The 20,455-nt window shown below is 40.4% G+C and overlaps 2 protein-coding genes across 3 annotated transcripts in view; both read left to right on the top strand.

Moving 5' to 3' along the window:
- l3mbtl2 (L3MBTL histone methyl-lysine binding protein 2) overlaps window positions 1-17,217 on the top strand; it is a 169,989-nt gene extending 152,772 nt beyond the window's left edge. Inside the window, exons 21-23 of one of the 2 annotated variants that reach the window (XM_063062699.1) lie at window positions 2,708-2,781; window positions 5,264-5,315; window positions 16,780-17,217. The gene's annotated coding sequence lies outside the window, so the exon portion shown is untranslated. Of the gene's footprint in view, window positions 1-2,707; window positions 2,782-5,263; window positions 5,316-8,050; window positions 8,464-16,779 lie in introns of those variants that run through there. The other variant, XM_063062700.1, reaches the window with a different exon arrangement.
- Window positions 17,218-17,840: 623 nt separating this feature from the next.
- Window positions 17,841-20,455, top strand: part of LOC134354026 (histone acetyltransferase p300-like) — a 93,415-nt gene continuing 90,800 nt past the window's right edge. Inside the window, exon 1 of the mRNA XM_063062698.1 lies at window positions 17,841-18,798. Within this exon, the coding sequence (XP_062918768.1) occupies window positions 18,714-18,798 (85 nt within the window). The 5' untranslated portion in view covers window positions 17,841-18,713. The remainder of the gene's footprint in view (window positions 18,799-20,455) is intronic.

The raw sequence follows: 20,455 nt of genomic DNA, 5'->3' as shown, positions 1-20,455 counted from the left end.
ATCAGGGTGCTCTTTATCGACTACAGCTTGGCATTCAATATATCATCCCCTCAGAACTAAGCAATAACTTCAAGACTTAGGACTCAATACCTCCTTGTGCAATTGGATCCTTGATTTCCTCACTTGCAGACCCCAGTCAGTTCAGACTGGCAGCAACATCTCCTTCACAATCACCATCAGCACAGGTGCACCACAAGGCTGTGTGCTTAGACCCCTGCTCTACTCACACTGTGCTTATGACTATGTGGCTAAGCACGGCTCCAATGCCATATTTAAGTTGCTAATGACACCACTGTCATAGGGCAAATTCAGATTTGGTGACAAATCAGTATATAGGACGGAGATTGAAACTCTGGCTGAGTAGTGCTACAACGACAACCTCTTACTCAATGTCAACAAGACCAAGGAGCTAATTATTGACTTAAGGAGGAGGAAACCAGAGGTCCATGAGTCAGTCTCATCAGGGAATCAGAGGTGGAGAAGGTCAGCGACTTTTAAATTCCTCGGTTAAGAGAACCTGACCTGGGCCCAGCAAATAAGAGCAATCACAAAGAAAGCACAGCAGTACCTCTACTTCTTTAGAGGTTTGTGAAGCTTTGGCATGACATCTAAAACTTTGACAAACTTCTATCAATGTGTAGTGAAGAGTATATTGACTAGCTGCATCAGAGCCTGTTATGGAAATACCAGTGCCCTTGAACACATCGAGATAGTCTCAGAACAGCAGCGTCCATCATCAGGGAACCCCACCACCCAGGCCATGCTCTTTTCTCGCTGCTGCCATCAGGAAGAAGGTACAGGAGCCTCAGGACTCACACCACCAGGTTCAGGAACAGTTATTACCCCTCAACCATCAGGCTCTTGAACTAAAGGAGATAACTTCACTCAAATTCACTTATTCCATCACTGAACTGTTCCCACAACCTATGGACTCACTTTCAAGAACTCTTCATTTCATGTTCTTGCTATTTATTGCTTATTTATTATTATTATTTAGTTTTCTATCCTTTTATATCTACACAGTTTGTTGTCTTGCACACTGGTTGTCCGCTCTGTTGGTGCGATCTTCTCATTGATTCTTATACTTTATACTTTATTGTCGCCAAACAATTGGTACTAGAACGTACAATCATCACAGCGATATTTGATTCTGCACTTCACACTCCCTGGATTACAAATATTAAATATTAAAAATATTTAAAATAGTAAAAATTAGTAAATATTAAAACTTTAAATTATAAATCATAAATAGAAAATAGAAAAATGGAAAGTAAGGTAGTGCAAAAAAACCAAGAGGCATGTCCGGATATTTGGCGGGTACGGCCCAGATCCGGGTCAGGATCCGTTCAGCAGTCTTATCACGGTTGGAAAGAAGCTGTTCCCAAATCTGGCCATACGAGTCTTCAAGCTCCTGAACCTTCTACTCTGCCCCTTCACTAATGCTATCACATCCTTCCCGTGGTGTGGTGACTGGAACTGCGTGCACTATTTAAGCACTTGCCCGAATAGTACTTTGAACAGTTTTGGTATAGCCTCCCTGCTCTGTCTTTATCAGATGAGGCATAAAATCATTGACTTCATGATTGTTTAATTCCTTATTGGTTTTTTTTTGGGAGGGTTAAATTACACACAAATATTGGGAACATGCCTAAGTACATAACCAATACAATAACAGGTATTAACGAATCTTCACCAAGAGCTCTATTTATGTAATTAAACAACATCGGTTAACAAGTTGAATGACTGTAAATTGCTTCAGACCAAAGAAAGAAGCTGCCCAGATTGAAAAAGCTAAAAGTCCCAAGGTCTGGGAGAGGTCTACAGAACAACAAAAAAAAGGTAGAAGAGAGATTAAAAAGATCTTTGGAAAGAAATATGGAGGAAATCCTAGCAAGTGACTATACTAAAGCATACTGAAGAAGGGTGTGACTTAAATTTGAATTATAGCTTCCCCCCACCAAGACATCTGGTACTATAATTTATAAGATTATATTAAGGTTAAGGGAGCTAGGGCTTTACTCTTTGGAGAGAAGGAGGATGAGAGGAGACATGACAGAGGTGTACAAGATAATAAGAGGAATAGATAGAGTGGATAGCCAGCGCCTCTTCCCCGGGGCACCATTGCTCAATACAGGAGGACATGGCTTTAAGGTAAGGGGTGGGAAGTTCAAGGGGGATATTAGAGGAAAGTTTTTTTACTCAGAGAGTGGTTAGTGCGTGGAATGCACTGCCTGAGTCAGTGGTGGAGGCAGCTACACTAGTGAAGTTTAAGAGACTACTAGACAGGTATATGGAGGAATTTAAGGTGGGGGGGTTACATGGGAGGCAGGGTTTGAGGGTCGGCACAACATTGAGGGCCGAAGGGCCTGTACTGTGCTGTACTATTCTATGTTCTATGTTCTCCCGGAGGGAAGAGAGATGAAAAGTCTGTTGGCTGGGTGGGTTATGTCCTTGATTATCCTGTCAGCACTGCTCTAACAGCGTGCAGTGTAAAGTGAGACCACGGACGGAAGATTGGTTTGTGTGATGTGCTGCACCGTGTTCACGATCTTCTGCAGCTTCTTTCGTGGTTCTATTCTGGTTATTGGATTTATTGAGTATGCCCACAAGAAAGTGAATCTCGGGGTTGTATAATGGTGATGTATATGTACTTTGATAATAAATTTACTTTGAACTTTGGAAGTTAACTGTTCTTCTCTCTCCCCAGGTGCTGAGTATTTCAACTTGCTATTTCAGGCTTCCACTACCCACAGATTTTTGCATCTGAATCTATTGCACTTGGTAAGGTACAAACTGTTGTTCAACAAATATTGTCCCTACAAGGTGAATTTTTATTCACTGAGACCCTAAAGTAATGATGGTATCTTTTTAATACTGCCTTCACAATCATGTTATCCAAAATGAGCTTTATTGTCACTGACATTGGCCATAAATTTTTTTGTTTTGTGGGGGGGCAGTACAGTCCAGGCATAACAAATTACAATAAGTTACAATATATGAAAAAAGTAAATGGTGTGAAAGAGCTGGTGCTCATGGATTCATGGGCCAGAGGTTTGATGGCGGAAGGGAAGAAGCTGTTCCTGAAATGTTGAATGTGGGTCTTCGGGCTCCTGTGCCTCCTCTCTGATAATGCTAATGAGAAAAGGGCACGTCCCCAACGATGAATGCCACCACTTGAGACCTCCACTTTTTGAAAATGGGCTCAGTGGTGAGGAAGCTTGTTCCCATGATGAAGCTGACTGAGTCTCCAGCCCTCCAAAGCCTCTTATGATCCTGTGCATCGGAGCATCCTTACCCAACGGTGATGCTTTCAGTCAAAATGCTCTCCAAAGAGTAATGTGCCATTGTCGTGGTGGTTGGAAATCAAATGTACAAGTCAACAAGCAGTCTGAACAATGGTGCCTATTTAGTAAATTTAAAATGGCATTCTGTGTTCATTTGATGAAACTAAATGTGCTCAACCTGCTTTTCCCGGTTTGTGGCATCACCATGTCACTTTATTGGTTTAAGGGTTGTAACTTTCTGATAGCTGACCATTATATTCTCCATTTACTCATTTTCTCATTAGCCCCAACAGATTGCGACACACTGATACTGTAATAACCTGGTGATTAACCTCTCTAGCTGTTTTCAAGAACTCCAGTATTAACTAGAACTGTAATAATTCTGTTGAATGGGATTCTTCAATTGTGCATTGTCCACCCAATCAAAAAGTTTCCAGTTAATACAATTCATTTGCAACTCATCCACACTGACTTCCTCCTCTTCATCCTTATCTTGGGCATGTCCAACATGCTGAGTTGGGCAACTTGACTGGATTCGTATCCAACTTTGTTCCTAGTACATTCAACTTCAGATCCTCACCTTCAATCTTCAATCTCATTCCTGACTCCTCTGAAATTTTCCTGAAAACTCTGTTGGCCTGGACTAGATCCTGATCTCCAATGCCATGCTGTCTGTGTGGAGTTTGCATGCATTCCCTGTGACAGCATGGGCGGACTCCTCAAGGTGCTCTGGTTGCTCACATCCCAATTCTAAATTGCCTAGTGTAGGTGGATAGTACCGGAGTTGATGGGCATGCGAGAGAGTGGATTACAGACAAATAAGTGAGATGGGATTACTCCGACAGATGGTATCGATTCACTGAGTTAAATGGCCTTCCACATTCTGAGGAAAATATGAAAACTGAACAGTTTTGGGATTCCTTTTTGGGATCCTGTCTTAAAACCCCTTCATCCATCTGTCCTTATTTTAATAACTTAGGCCCTTATCAAAGCCTCTCTTTTTGGCACAACCCTCACTCCGCCTGACATGATGAAACTCTTGTTCCTTCTGCCGTTTGTGTCTGTGCGCTAGAGCGGCAAGCTGTTTATTCCAAAGACTCCATGTGATGCCTGTCGATGGCACAGATAATGTGTATGGAGAGGTTTTCCAGAAACACTGTAAACATTTAGGGAAAGTACTTAATGTTTTGGAATTATTGATTTTGGATTATTCTGATAATTAGATAACTGCTCAGTATTTGTTTTACCTGTTGTGTAATCCTCATGTTTCATCTACTTATGGTTTCAGGGCCAATTGACTTAAACCACTTTAGAGTGGAATTAGTGAGGGTTTAATACAAACTGCTTGATCAATGAAAAATATGAACAAGGGCAAGCCATTCAACCCCTCTAGCCTGTTTCATCTTACAAATATATCTGATTTTACACCTTTACTCCACTTTGTTCAATAATTCTTAAATAGCCCTATCTTACAAAAAGTTATCAGGTTCCATTTTGATGCAAACCCAAGTTCATATGCAAATAGGTTTTTAAAGAAATTGATCGGTTTGATTGAAAGCAAACAAGTGCATCCTTTCAAATACTTAAAGTACCTCAATTAGATAATCCCTTGATCTTCTAAATTCAAGGAAATGGAATTCTGAAAGAAAAAAAGATGTTGAGTGTTGCAGTTACTTGTTTTTGATAGAGGGTCCGAACCATGTTAAACTGTTCTCTGTGCCAATATGTCCCACTTTCAATTTAAATTTTATACATTTCTTATAATCTCAGTTCTATTTCTGTATGTACCTAATCCAGTTCTATAAACATTTAAAAAATAAGCTCTCGATATATTACACTTATATACAATAGATATTGCATTGCCCAATGTTGCCACAGAGTAACATGACAGCACCAGTAACTATCATTACTGGTACTTCTGTTACAACAAAAATGTGGAAAACAAGAATAATATTAAAGTAATTTCTACCTTTTTGCAGTTTCCGGATTTCAGCTGGGTCAGCAAATGGGCCACTTGTAGCTGCACCAAAGGTAGGGTGAGAAAAGCCATCCATATTTTCTTTTGTTTGCATTGCATTTCAAAAGTAAGTAATTGTGCAACACAAGTTGTCTAATGTGGAGGATGCCACATAAATCCAGCTGTGTTAGTCAGTAGAGGGCTACTGGGAACTTCCTGTTTTTTTTAAAAACAGGACTGCATATGCTTTTCCCTCGCTTTTCCCAGACTGTTAAATTGGACTCACTCGTTGATGGAGAGACAATACTGCCCTTTAATAGACTTCTATGTCTGTTCTGCTCTAGGGTAAAGACCCATCAATCCATCTGGAGTAGAGGTTTTTAAACTTTGGAATTGTTCTCTTCGGATCTTTTGAATTTTTATTTATTCTCCAATATGTAAAGCTTAATTATGTGCAACAAATAGAATGTGAAGTTAACAGTAATTTATTGCTTAGTTTTCTTGAGTAAATGGGCAGCACAGGAGGTACTGCCCGGTTCCTCTCAGTGCCAGAGAACTGGGTTCAATGCTGACCTCGGGCACTGTCTGCATTTCTTTTCCCCCCATGACTGTGTGAGTTTCCTCCAGATGCTCTGGCTCCCTTCCCCATCCCAAAGGTCTGCCACTTGGCAGGTTAAATGGCCACCGTAAATTGTCCCTAGTGTGAGGTGAGTGGTAGAATCTGGAGATGTGGACGGGAATATGGCAAGAATAAAGAATAGGGTTAATGTAGGATTAGTGTAAATAGATGGCTGGTGATTGACAGCGACTCAGTGGGCTAAAGAACCACTTCCTCTTCCTTTTTTAGAAAAAGGCCCCTTTAATTCACATGGGCTAAGAGTAATGGGAAATTTTCAGCAGAATACCAACACTGTACTTTGTACAGTGACTCACATTTCCATCTACATATCTCTAATGGGCAATACAGTTGTTACTCTAGTTAACTGATAGAAATACATAATTAATGTAAAATCTTCAGAAAAAATTCTCTGAATATTTTAATCATTTTAATGAAAAGAATTATAGCACAAAATGCACTGGAGAGATTCCTCCATTCGTCCCTCCCCACTGATCTCCCCCCCGGCACTTACCCTTGCAACCAGAGTAAGTGCTACACCTGCCCCTACACCTCCTCCCTCACCACCATCCAGGGCCCTAAACTGTCCTTCCAGGTGAGGCAGCACTTCACCTGTGAGTCTGTTGGGATCATTTACTGTGTTCAGTGCTCCCGGTGTGGCTTCCTGTATCTCAGTGAGACCCAACATAGATTGGGAGACTGCTTCACTGAGCATCTACACTCTGTCCTCCAGAACAAGTGGGATTTCCCAGTGACCACCCATTTAAAATGCCGATTCCCATTCTGATATGTCCATCCATGGCCTCCTCCACTGTCGTGATGAGGCCACACTCAGGTTGGAGGAACAACACCTTATATTCCATTTGGGTAGCCTCCAACCTGATGGCAGGAACATCGATTTCTCAAACTTCCGGTAATGCCACCCCACCCCACCCCTGCCATTCTTCATTTCCCACCCCCTTTTCCCTCTCACTTCATCTCACCAATAAATTTCCCAGCTTTTTACTTCATCCCTCCCTCTCTCCAGGTTTCACCTATCACCTGGTGGTTCTCCTTCCCCTCTCCCGACCTCTTAAATCTACTCCTCAGCTTTTTTTCTCCCGTCCTGCTGAAGGGTTTCGGCCTTTTTTTTCCTCATAGATGCTGCCTGGTCTGCTGAGTTCCTCCAGTTTTTTATGTGTGTGTTGCTCGGATTTCCAGCATCTGCAGATTTTCTCTTGTTTGGAGAGATGAAAATCTGGCAGAAGGGGTCCCTGGCCAACCCCACATTTTAACGATGTGCTGCTTTTGATCAGGTTAAATGGAATCCAGGGACCAAGCTGACTGGAGCAAACCTCTGCTGAATCTGCCCCCCCCCCCCGCAATGTTTCTGAGACCTGCCAATCCTTTCCAGTCCTTGAATAATTTAAGCTTGTGTCCTCCAGTCCTTACAGCATTTGTCACTGCACTGGAAAGGTAGCTGTCATAAGACCATAAGACATGGGAGCAGAATTAGGCCATTTAACCTACCAAGTCTTCTGAACTCACTAAAAGGATAAGCAAACCAATAGGAATGCCATCTCCCAAGCCAACATCCCCAGCACTGAGGCCCCAGTTTTGTCAGGCAGGCCAAGTTACTCACATGCCCAACACTTAGGATCCTGAAACTGACACACTCTGGCTCTTGGAAATCCCTGGCCCATAATCACCCAGAGTGAAGAAGCACCGTTCATGATAGTGCTGAGAACCTAGAGTCTGTGCACCAAAAGCTCACAGAAGCCATGTAAGTGGCAGAAGGAGCATCCCGACTCTCAAATCATCCATCCTGTTAGGAACCTTTTTCCCATCAGCCTGTGTTCCCAACATTGTCTCCATCTGCCGGATCAGAATCCACAAAACTAGAGCAGAAGCAAGTTATCAATGGTCCAAAGAGATTTGTAGAATGCGCAGTCATCATCTTTAATCATTAAGCTACGCATGGAAACTAATTTACGAAGGATTTACTTTCCAGAATCCTCCAATCCTCCATCCGTTATTTGGACAGCCTCATCTTTTTATTCCCCCAACCTTACCCAAAAAACTGAACACCAGAAACAATATACAACCAATTAATCATCTTGATTAAATGCCATTGCACAAGATCAGTAGTTCAAAATCCTGCTTCTGAATTCTTCCACCACTATTTCAGTTTTCATACTTTTGTCTCAATTACAGCTTTACAGTCTGCACTTCAGTTTGTTTCAGTTCATCTCTCTCTGCGAAAGTTGAGAGCAGATCTCTTACATAGGAGCCAGATAAGGTAAAAGTCACAATCAGAATGGATTGGCATGTTAACTTGTAAAAAGCTCTGCTTACACTTGATGTACTCAATAAATTTAAAATAAAATGCATAGTATTTCACTTTTGCATAAACCAACACTCAATAAAAGCTGAGTTAAGAGCTATGTTGCAGGAACAAAATACGCTTGTAAAATGCTAGATTGCTAATTGCCATCCTTGACTTGGGAACTATATGAGACCATTACACATGGAGGGAGAATTAGGCCATTCAGTCCATCGAGTCTCCTTTGCCATTTCATCATAGATGATTTATTATCCCCCCTCAACCCCATTCACCTGCTTTCTCCCTGTAACCTTTGCCACTCTTACTAATCGAGAGCCTATCAACCTCTGCTTTAAATATACTTAAAGACTTGGCCTCCACAGCCGTCTGTGGCAATGAATTCCACAGATTCATCACCCTGTAGTACATCACCAGAGGCTATCGTAAATCAGTTCAATAACAATTGAACAGGCAATTTGTTATAATTGTTGAGTAGTTTGGAATGAAGTTGGTTCCATGGTTGCAGAGATTTTTTTTTCATTCATTCCTTTAACACAATCTCTTGAATATAACAGCAAGCATGTTCTGCAGATTGTGTCACTGTGCAAAGTTAGTGACCTACAGACTGATTTGGCTGCTTCACTCAATCTTTTGCAATCCGCTAGAAGTTCTTCAATAGGCCACAATGGGCCATCGCTCTGTCATGCAAAACACACAGTGATCTGAAGCCCAGCCAAGAACAAACTGTCCTTATCCTTTAGTTTCTACAGTACCGAAAACTTGATCCTCATTGTCCTTAGCACCTGCAGTGCAACTCTGGTCATGCTCTTGTAAGGCTTCTTCTCAAACTATTGTTCCCTGTATTTATTTCTTCCGGGGTGTTGCTGATTTTAATATATTTGCTGCACAGTCCCGGCCTCTCGATAAAGAGACATTGAGAGCAAGCCGAGAAGAGATTGATAAAATGGAGACTTGCAGGCCAATAGCATGCATCAGTAATCTACTGGTATTTTCACAAGATGATGAATGGCTGGTCTTATGGCTAATGCCGACTTTGACACTGATGTCTAAGTCATCACTAAAATCAGTAAATAAATATGAGGTAAGGCCCGAAGCAGGGAGTTGGTCAGTGTTCCTCACAAGGGAAGTGCATTTCTTAATAATATTGCTATGCTTGTTGATTGCCTTAGTAGAAACCTTGGTGCTTTTTGGCTGTAATTATCAAAAAAATCTTCTGTATTGCTTTTGCAATGTGCTGAAAGCATTTTCAATAGTTTTCTCATTTTTTTGAGGAATTTTAGCCAAATCCACAAATTGCTGAAAAAGACTGAGATGGGGTGAGTTTTCTAAATCTCACTTTATTGGTTCTTGACTGGACTGTGGACTGGATGCATGATTTTGGAGAAATTTTAAAGGAATGGCTTCAAATCTGTTTGTTCCTCCATCACTACCCAAACACAATAATGGATTTTCACTAATATGAGAGCTTTCACGTAGCAAACATCCCGAAGACCTTCTGGCAAGTGTTATCAGCCAGAATTTGGCAAAGGGCTGCCCAAGAACAAGGCACCAGAGGTCACATGTTGTGCGCTTAAGGGTACAAAGGAATGAAAGTTTCTGGGAAGGAATTCCAGAGCTTCTAGGATAGGCAGCCGTTAACACAGCTGCCAATGGCTGGTACAAGACAGGAGGGATTGAAGATCACAGTCCATAGAGTTTAGACAGGGTAGAACCATGAACATTTTTTTTTGAAACGTGCTTGAAGTGTTGTCTTTGGGAATCACTTCAAAGTTCAAAGTAAATTTATTATCAAAGTACGTATATGTCACCATATACAACCCCGAGATTTGTTTACTTGTGGGCATACTCAATAAGTCCATAATAGAATCATTGAAAGGCTGCACCAACTTTAGCATTCAAACAGTGTTCAAAAGACAACAAACTATGCAAATAGAGAAAGAAAGAAATAATAATGAATAAATAAGCAATAATTATCGAGAACATGAGATGAGTCCTTGAACGCGAGTCCATAGGTTGTGTGGAATATTTCAATGATGAAGTGAAGCTATCCCCTCTGGTTCAAGAGCCTGATGGCTAAGAGGTAATAACTGTTCCTGAACCTGGTGGTGTGAGTCTTGAGGCTTCTGTACCTCCTTCCTGATAGCAGCAGTGAGAAGTGAGCAGGTCCTGCTTCACTGTAACGTATGGTATAGAGCGTCCGGTGGTGGGAAGGACATTACCCGAAATAAACTTGGTCATATCCACTACTTTTTGTAGGACCTTCTGTTCAAGGGCATTGGTGTTTCTATATCATAATCATAGTCATACTTTATTGATCCCGGGGGAAATTGGTTTTCGCTGCAGTTGCACCATAAATAATTAAATAGTGATAAAACCATAAATAGTTAAATAGTAATATGTAAATTATGCCAGGAAATAAGTCCAGGACCAGCCTATTGGCTCAGGGTGTCTGACCCTCCAAGGGAGGAGTTGTAAAGTTCTTTGGCCACAGGCAGGAATGACTTCCTATAACGCTCTGTGTTGCATCTCGGTGGAATGAGTCTCTGGCTGAATGTACTCCTGTGCCCGCCCAGTACATTACGTAGTGGATGGGAGACATTGACCAAGATGGCATGCAACTTGGACAGCATCCTCTTTTCAGACACCGCCGTCAGAGAGTCCAGTTCCATCCCCACAACTTCACTGGCCTTACGAATGAGTTTGCTGATTCTATTGGTGTCTGCTACCCTCAGCCTGCTGCCCCAGCACACAACAGCAAACATGATAGCACTGACCACCACAGACTCGTAGAACATCCTCAGCATCGTCCAGCAGATGTTAAAGGACCTCAGTCACCTCAGGAAATAGAGACGGCTCTGACCCTTCTTGTAGACAGCCTCAGTGTTCTTTGACCAGTCCAGTTTATTGTCAATTCGTATCCCCAGGTATTTGTAATCCTCCACCATGTCCACACTGACCCCCTGGATGGAAACAGAGGTCACCGGTACCTTAGCTCTCCTCAGGTCCACCAACAGCTCCTTAGTCTTTTTCACATTAAGCTGCAGATAATTCTGCTCACACCATGTGACAAAGTTTCCTACCATAGCCCTGTACTCAGCCTCATCTCCCTTGCTGATGCATCCAACTATGGCAGAGTCATCAGAAAACTTCTGAAGATGACAAGACTCTGTGCTGTAGTTGAAGTCTGTATGCAGCCAGTCAATATAATCTCCACATCTCATCTATAGAAGTTTGTCAAAGTTTTAGATGTTATGCCAAATCTTCACAAACTCCTAAAGAAGTAGAGGTGCTGCTGGGCTCTCTTCGCAATTGTACTTGCGTGCTGAGCCCAGAGCACGTCCTCTGAAATAATAACACTGAGGAATTTAAATTTATTGAAAAACAGCGTAATTTTACCAATGCCCAGGCTGGAAAATTCCGGTGGTGTTCATCATCAGAAGCAACAGGGGATCCTCAGAATTAGTAGTGAAGGTGCTTTTAGGGTCTCAACGAATTGAAGTGCATGAAATAACAAGTAGGGGACTGGTATAAAGGAAGAGAAGGTTGCTGTGGGGTCCTGCTGCTCCAGGTCATTACCACTACATTCAGGTGATGTGGAAGGTTTGTTTGACAAGGTCATGTGGAGCCATAGGTTCACATGTCATATGAGCAGCTGGTACATATCACAAGACCTGGTTATGCGACCACTGACGCCAGGCAGACAATCTCTGAAGAGTATTGATAATGGCTGGAGTCGCCCGTCTTGTAAAGACACTGCCTAGAAGAAGACAATGACAAACCACTTGTATCGAAAAATTTTCCTAGAACAATCGTGGTCAAAGACCATGGTCACCCACGTCATACACCTGGCACATGATGATGATGAACATTGTTAAAGCAGTTTAAATGGGCATATACAGTATGTAATTTCAGTTGTGAACAAATAGAGACTACATGTCAAATTTATTTTGATTACAAGGAAGTTGGTACGTGCAAACGTTGTGGAAGTTATATCTTACAAACCACTGTATCATTAGGAATATTCAAGGTGAAGATAGGTAAATTTTTGAAAGTGGGAAATTGGAGATCTGACACAGTTGAAGAGTTGAGGCCAGCATGGATCAACTCTGATCATATTAAATGGCAGGTTTGAGGAGCCTGATGACCTATTCCTGTTCCTGTTGTTTATCATGTGCTTGTTCTATCTCATAGCAGCTCTGAGGAGGGATAGAAGATTGGGCAGCTACCTGGAAAACCTGAAAGGGAGCTGGACCTTGCCTTTCTAATACTGTTGACTGATGATGGGGAAAGTCCTGGACAGGATTACGAGAGAACATGGAGCTTTCTACTGATCCTTTCTGAAGAGCACTGTTCAACTTTAACTGATTATTCCCATACCTTACTGAAAGTTGACATCTTGTGCAACTAGAGCAGGAAATCATTGTTTGACAAGACTGAAAAGACGATTATTTCAGCTTTTATGCTTGCTTTTGATAAAATTTAGATTATGATATAGAAACATTGGTAATTGTGACATCAGGACATCTCTTGTTTCTAGCCAAAAAAAAGTTTTGAAGTGAAGTTACTGCTGTTATACAAACCATTGTTATTGCCCATTATACCTGCTGGCAATTAGGGCAGCAATGAAGGTCCTCCGTCTTGGCCGTGTTCAGGTCTTCCTTCATCGTATGAGTAGCTTCCTCTCAAATACAGGACATGTGGCAGCCAATTTGTGCACAGCACATTATCAAATACATTGGATTTCAGTTAATTGAGACACATGGAACTTGTACATTTTGGCCCAATTAAGCAGCTATCCCAATTAACCGAAGTTTCATGGAAATAGTTAAATAGGTACTTTGTTTTTAAAAAAGGACAAACTACAGTTTAACAAAGTAACAAATTATGTATTTAAATGAAATACAGAACAAATTAGAACACTACCAATACTATTAAAGTACTATAGAACTGCATTTGTTCCTAATAGTTATCAACAGAGGAATTCAACCAGTGTGTGCTGCCGTGTTCTTTTGACTTTAATTGAACAAAATCAGCGCAGATCCTAGTGCAGATCATGGATGATCTTCATTTTCATTGTAACATTCAAGATGATTGTCAATGTCTTCAAATTCTTCATAGTCCCTAACTTGCTGAAGTAGTGAAATCGTTCATTTCACTCCCAGCCCTTTCTGGCGTCTCCAAGCCTGAATGCTTGAAACCGCAGTGAGCAAAACAGTTCTGTTTTCCAGCTTATTCATCGACAACTATCAGTGACGAACTATGCTGCCTGTACTTTTTTTTTAATCAATGTCTATCGGCCCAAGTGGATATAACACGAGCACACACTACTGATGCCATTTTAAAACTGTTTGCTGTAAGCGTGATGTAGTGTCTAACTGCCACAAAGGTGCATGCGATTGATGCTGGTCAGAAACTGTTTGGCAACAGTTTCCTGTCCCAATTAAGCGGCTCAGTGTCCCAAATTAATAAAGGGAATCACTAAGGGCTATTTTCTCAATTTATTTTTGTTCTTTAAGAGTTGACCCAAATAAGTTGGCTGCCCTAATTAACCGATGGCCCAATTGACCAGAATCCACTTTTGTATGTCAGATACCATGAATGCTGGAAATCTCAGGTTGTTTAAAAGTCTTGGACCTGAAAGGTATACTATGCTTTTCTTTTTGTCCTCTCAAATTATGCTTGAACCAAATACTTGCAGCATTTTCTGCTTGTATTTTAAGTATGCAAACTACCGGTTTTGGTGATGTGAGCTTTGACATCAAAGTACCTGCACGTGGTTTTGCAGTTGAATTTTTTGTTTTAAGTGACCTATCTAAGGGATGGCAACTACCACAGTGACATTCTCCTGTGCTTTGCTGATTTGCTGCTTCAGCATTTGGATTGGAACTTGGACCCACAGCCTTCAGACTCTGAGGCAGAAGTTATATTTTAGTTTGTTTTTGGGAAATGGCATCACTTTCAAGGCCAACTTTTGTTGCCATTATCCTTGAAAGAATAATGGTCAGCCATCTTCCTGAATCGCTGTAGTCCTCTGGTAAAGATGCTCCACAATGCAGTTAGGTGGATTGTTGTAGGATTTTAATGTGGGGGATAATGAGGAGAAAGCAATGTATTAAAAGAAAGGTCTTGGGCTACATAGCACTGCCTCTGGCTCACAACTCTCATTTGCCTTTCGCTGAATGTTCTCGTTTACATTTATGTGCCTGTGTTGCTCTGTGATCAGAAACAGCGGGTAAACAATAATTAGTCCACAGGCAATGGAACAATCGCCCCACCACAGACGCCTAGTTCCTGCCGTCCACTATTTCTAAATGTTTTGGATCATCAGACACTGAACTGAAAAACGTTTAAATAATTAAAACTGTTTAAAACATTTATAACAAGTAAAATTGCATGGAACATGCAAATTAATGAAATCAATAAAAATAAAGCTAATGGAAAAAGGTGCTTACCTTTAGAGTGAAGGTTACAATTCCATTTGAGAAGACTGGGACCACGCTAAATGCAGCAGCTATATCTCTTGTAAAACTAGGGGGAGGGGGACAGATACAAAATTTCTACAGCCCCGCAGCTCTGTGTTATGGAGAGCTTGGTAGTAAGTCTGCGAATGTGGCATGAGATCAGATGTGTTGGTGCCTGGCATCCAGCGTGCTCCATTCGACCACACTATAGTGCAGCCTTTGGAAGTCTGCAACAGGGCTACCACCCACTCTTCAGCACTTTAGATTCTCACTGGAACTGCTGACCATTTGTCAATGTGCACCTTGAAACTTCCAAATGATAGCATTCCTAAGTGCCTTCTTAGTGGTAGATGCTGCTTTTAATTTCAGCTGTCAGGGAAGCCTTAGTGAGTGGTTTCACCACATCTTGTGGATGGTTCTTAACACAGTTACTTTCCACAGGGACATTGCATAATTAGCTACTTATGTGCTTTGTTTAAAAAAAATGCTATTTTAAGAACTACTTAAAAACTTTAGTTTGACACCTCTTAACCCTTCCAGCATTTTCTTCTTCTGATGAATGTTTGTTCTGAAGTTTCAATTTTGCTTCTCTCTCCACAGAAGTTGCTTAACAAGTTGAGCATTTCTATTAAGTTGATTTGAGTTTTAATTTTAATTTTAATTTAAAAAATTAATAGTTTCCCGCTTTCCCTATCCATACCTGATGGTCCAGTTCAAGAAAAAATGCATTGGTGCCTTTTGTAGTTGAAGGCCCTGTAGCTTTGAAGCATTGGCTCTTAATTTTGCAAGGGCTTTTCAAAAAAAAAGTCTGTGCTTTCTAAAGCAAAATAAAAATTTGTTCTGCTCAGCTTTCTGCACATATTGCAACTGCACACAACTACCTTGGTCAATTAGCAGGTTGTGATTAGGAAAGGATATCATTCTCCCCTTTTGTTTCCAAAGAAGTGATGGTTCAAGATGGTATCAAGTTCTGCATTCAGATGGAACCTTATCCAAACAACTATTCTTTCTGTGTGACACACTTGGCAAATTGCTGCACCTTTAAGTGCATCAGTGCTGATCCTGACATATATGCGTCTCAATGACGAGATTTTTAGTGCAGAATTACTGGATAACAATCAGGAAAAGGATTAGTGACAGTTTCTCTTCTCCCTAAAGAAGCACTCTCACCTCAGCAAACCAGAAGTTTATGCATTTGAGTTGCGCTTTGAATGTTCACTAGCTCAGTACTAACTAGTGTTGTAGTACATTGATGAATCTTGGATATAATCATTTTAGATTAAAGTTATTGCAATTCATACTAAGTTCTTTGCCAGCTTTTTTTTAGTGCCTCAGTGTGTACACATTATTTTTCAGCCCAGTTTTAAGCGAATTAGATACCATTGAGAGAGTAGATTTGATCATTCTACTTTAAAATTGGCATTGTGGACTTGCCACAAACTTAAATTTACAGAATCACCAGTTTTATTTAAGTTGATCAAACAGAAAAGTGGAATCTTAATACAATTCTGTTTTTAATTTCTATTAAAAACTCCTTTGGATGCTGGAAGTTGTTAAATTGATCTTTAAACCACATTCACATGCGCTCCAATTATTTGAAATGACAAAAGGTTGCAATTTTAACATAAGATTAGATGATTCATCTTGAATTTATTATGTTCTCTGAAGATACCAGGTCAAATTATTTAGAATTGGTTTTCGAGTAATGTCTGGTGAAACTTGCTAAGTCCCTTCTATCCTCATTGAAAACAAAAGTGTTTGATGGATAATAACAATAGCCCGGTTGATTTTGGGTTATCTGTTATTTATCACTGGTTTATACTGAAGACAAGATGGTGATGTTAATGTTCTCAACTAGAATCTTTTTCATACTCTGCTGCTCCTGACAATAGTTTGCTTTAAACTATACTATTTCTGTTCTGGATAGGGCATGATTATATATTTGCTGTTACATTTGGGCCCTTGTTGGTAATTATAACACTTTTTTTATATACAAATAGATGTAATTACAGCCACACTTCTATTTATTGTTACTCTCACTATCCTCACTTCTATTAATATCTTTCATTTATTGTAATAGTTGTTGTCCAAGGTGAGTACTTAAGATTAATGTTGTTTTTAAATCCTTTCCTCACTAGATCCAGACACGGCCCTAAAGGTATGGTTTCCAAGCCAGCTGACTGTTCCACCTACTACTGTACGCTGTGACCATTGCTCACCTGTGAGCTTGACATCAGCAGACTTGTCGTCTCAGTGGAACCTGCAGCTGCTGCCCACATAATAAAAAAGTACATTTCCAGCAGAGTTTGCTGGTCAACAATTAAGACTGGAAACTAAGCTGCTGTTTTAAACCATCTATTTCCAAACAAAGGCTAATTAATCTTTGATTCTCTTAACTGAGATCAACTAAACAAGAAAAATCTCTTGTTTCTGTAGTCTATTCATGGATAACTTGGCTCACCTTGAGTGATGTTTCATGTCGTTTCCTCAAACATTTAATCCATGATCAATGTAAAAATTCATTTGACAGGGTCATTTTAGTTCTGTTTCCATTGCTTTGTGTACTTAAAATGAAATAAAAGTGTACTCGAAACATAATATTGTAGTAGTTTTATTTGCTCTGTTGTAAATTGAGATACAGTATATACAATTCCTATTTAAAAATTATTTGCTTCCATCATAAAGGGTCCTCTAGCCACCGTTTTATTGGGGGGGAAGGGACAATCATAGCCCAATAAATTTATTTTAGAGGTGTAATTCAATTGGCTGATTTATACAGATAAAAATATAGACAAGAAGTGCACTGCTATGTGGGGGGAAAAATGTAGTTCCCTTAGTGAAAATATTTACAGTGCAAATCCATAAAACAGATTAAAACAAAACACAAATAATGTTTTCGAACCGTTTATTATACGTCCTACAAAACAAACTGGGTTTTAATTTTTTTTTGCAATGGTCCGCGCACCCATTTAATCAAAATCACCCCCCCTCCACCTCCCCCTCCCCCGCCCCCTTCTCCTGTTGCAGGACGGCTCCAGCCTGGGGACGGTGGAGTTAAATGACGTAATGCGGCGCCCGCCGGCGAATGGGAGGCAGCTGCGGCGGTCACGTGAGACGGCGGGTTCGGCCGTTTCCGCCAGCCGCAGCCGAGTCGGGCCGAGCGGCGGTCCTCTTTTTTTACGTCGCTGCGCTGCGCTCGCCGAGAGAACAACAAGCCGCCATTTTGTTTGGAGGAGAGGAGACGGAGACAGAGAGAAGCGAGCGATAGAGGGAGAGCAGAGATCCTTCGCTCGGCTTGTGTGGATTGAGGGCAGGGGGTGAAAAAAAGGACGAGGAAGAAAAGGAAAAAGGCGGGGAGGGGGGTGGGGGGGAACAAAAGAAAACTAACAAAATATATAATCAGCAATACGAATTGAACAGCAGGGAGGAAAAAAAGTAGTACTGTAAAAACGCCTCATCTTTTTTTTTTGCCGACTCTACCGTCCGTTATTTTAAAAAAAATTTAAATGTTAGGGAAAGAAAAAATGCCGAAACATTTCGTTTGATTTAACAACGGTTCCTGTTTTTTTTTTACCCCCGTGAAGAGCGGAGGCTTACTCTTGAGAGACGGTGGATGAATCGTTCTCTCTTTATTGGATCGAGAGGGGGAATTTTTTTAAAGGTTTTTTTTCTGACAGGGTTTTTTTTACGGGTGTCGGGAATGTGGAAGGAAAGACGGCTGTGAGGTGCTTTATGATGAGGTTTTCGCCGGAGACACCGTTGTACTTGATCTTTCATTTTCTTTGATTATTTTCACCCCCTTTCCGTCCTTATTTTTTCTCTCTGCTGGCTCTTGGTGCCCATGGACGATCGACCTAGAAAGCCTGGGCCTGGCCGTAGGCCTTAGGCTCGCTCGCTCGCTCTCTCTCTCAGACTTCAACGATAAGGAATAGAAATTGTTTGAGCGAAAGAAAGCTGAGCGAGAACCCAAGTCAACCGATCAGTTAGCGAGGGTTTGTTTCTTTTTTTTCTCCCTCTACGTTTGAGGAAGGGAAAAAAAGTTGAAACGTGTAATTTTTAAACTGGGGAAGAAATGGCAGAGAATCTCCTGGACGGACCGCCTTCAGCCAAGCGGCCTAAAATCTCCTCCCCAGCTCCCCCGGCCAGCGATGGCACAGGTACCGTGTAAACCCTTCTTGAATAGTTTGTCAGTTTTATGTACGTGCGTTATAAAATTTTTCCCCCAGGGCTGTAGTTCGCAAATGCCATTTTTATTTAAGCATTTTGTTAAATGTATCTTATTGCACATTTTGGAGGAGGGTAAAGAGTTAATTTATAAAGAATACTCTGGTAATTCTCTTGGACTATGCTTTTTCTCTGGCTGGAAAGGATCTGTGATTGTCCAGGTTATTGTTACGGAGGATGGAGAAGTCTCATTTTCCCTTCATAGGCTACAGTTTTATTAGTTTTCTCTATCTCTCTTAAAGGGTTACAAATGTCTTTATTCGTTTCTTATGAAGCCTACATACAAATAACAGTGGTAGTCTTAAGATTTTTAGTATTAATGGAAGATCATGATATGGAGGTATAAAGGCCTTTCATTTTTAAATTAGTTAACTAGGTATGTATGTTTAATAGATTATGTATGTGGTTCGTTTGCTGGGTATGTAGTTACAGGTTCATCTCTTTAAAATGTGTAGTTTATAACTTTGCATGATCTGAGTATTGTGTAAATAAAATGAGTTACACCATGTTGACGCAGTGTAGTAGTTTGCCTCATGACGTTCAGTGAGTAATTTTTTAAATGGCAAGATTTTGTGTAGTACTGTAAAAAAGAATTTCTGGGATATTGTTTAAAAGTTTTCAACAGATTAAACACTATTGATTAGAGGATATGTTGTTCAGTATATTATAAGGCTGTTTTTAGTTGAATTTTCATTTGTTGTGAAACGAATGAGAGACCTTAAGAAGGAATGTTTTGACTTTGGGGAAATATGCAGCAAGCTTTGCTAGATTTCTTGTGTCCAAGTAAGAATAGAAACAAAACTTCAATTTGGAAAAATTAACTTTCTTAATGATGTACAAGAGTTTATTTTCCTGTGTTGACAGTACATAACTTTGTGCTCTGGCATGAAATGATTCTATTTCATTTGTATAAAGTTTTGGCAAGCAAGTTATATAGTATGTTGTATCCATACTTTAATCAGAAAATAATACCACAATCATATTTTACTTAATTTATTTGGAAGTAATGCTTCTGCTTGTTGCATCTTGCATTGTTTTCAATATAGTTAAAATTGAACTTGGAGTAAATGAGTTGCACATTGAGCAGCATACACAAAATGCTGGAGGGATTTAAGGGCAATTTTGGCAAAGCCCATGTCAGGTTTTGACACTTGAGTATGTAGTTCCTTTAAGCACCTATGTGCGTGCCTATGGTTGATTTTTTTCCCCTTTGTACTTTTTGTTTTTATTAATTTGATACATTGAATCCATCTTTTATGTAGTTATATTTTTGATCATTCACTTCGCAGCAGTAGTGCTGTTGCTTTGAGGTGAATGAAATTGCATTTCATTTTACTGTGATCCTTGGCCAACTGGAATGCTACTATAAGCTTACTAAATTCCAGATAGTAAGCAATTTGTGACACTTCATAAATGAGAGATTTCCTCAAGTGATTTGACAGTAGCTCTAATATCAGTTTTAGATGAGGGATTGACAGCCTGGTGAAATAAAATGGATCTTGCATTCCATGATTTTACTGAAACTAGTTTATTGGCAAATTGAATGAAAAATGTATATGTAGAAGTTGCAGCCTCATTGCAATGCAAAAT

This window comes from Mobula hypostoma, chromosome 11 (genome assembly GCF_963921235.1).
Source record: "Mobula hypostoma chromosome 11, sMobHyp1.1, whole genome shotgun sequence".
Lineage (NCBI taxonomy): Eukaryota > Metazoa > Chordata > Chondrichthyes > Myliobatiformes > Myliobatidae > Mobula > Mobula hypostoma.
This window is presented reverse-complemented; position numbering and strand designations above follow the sequence as displayed.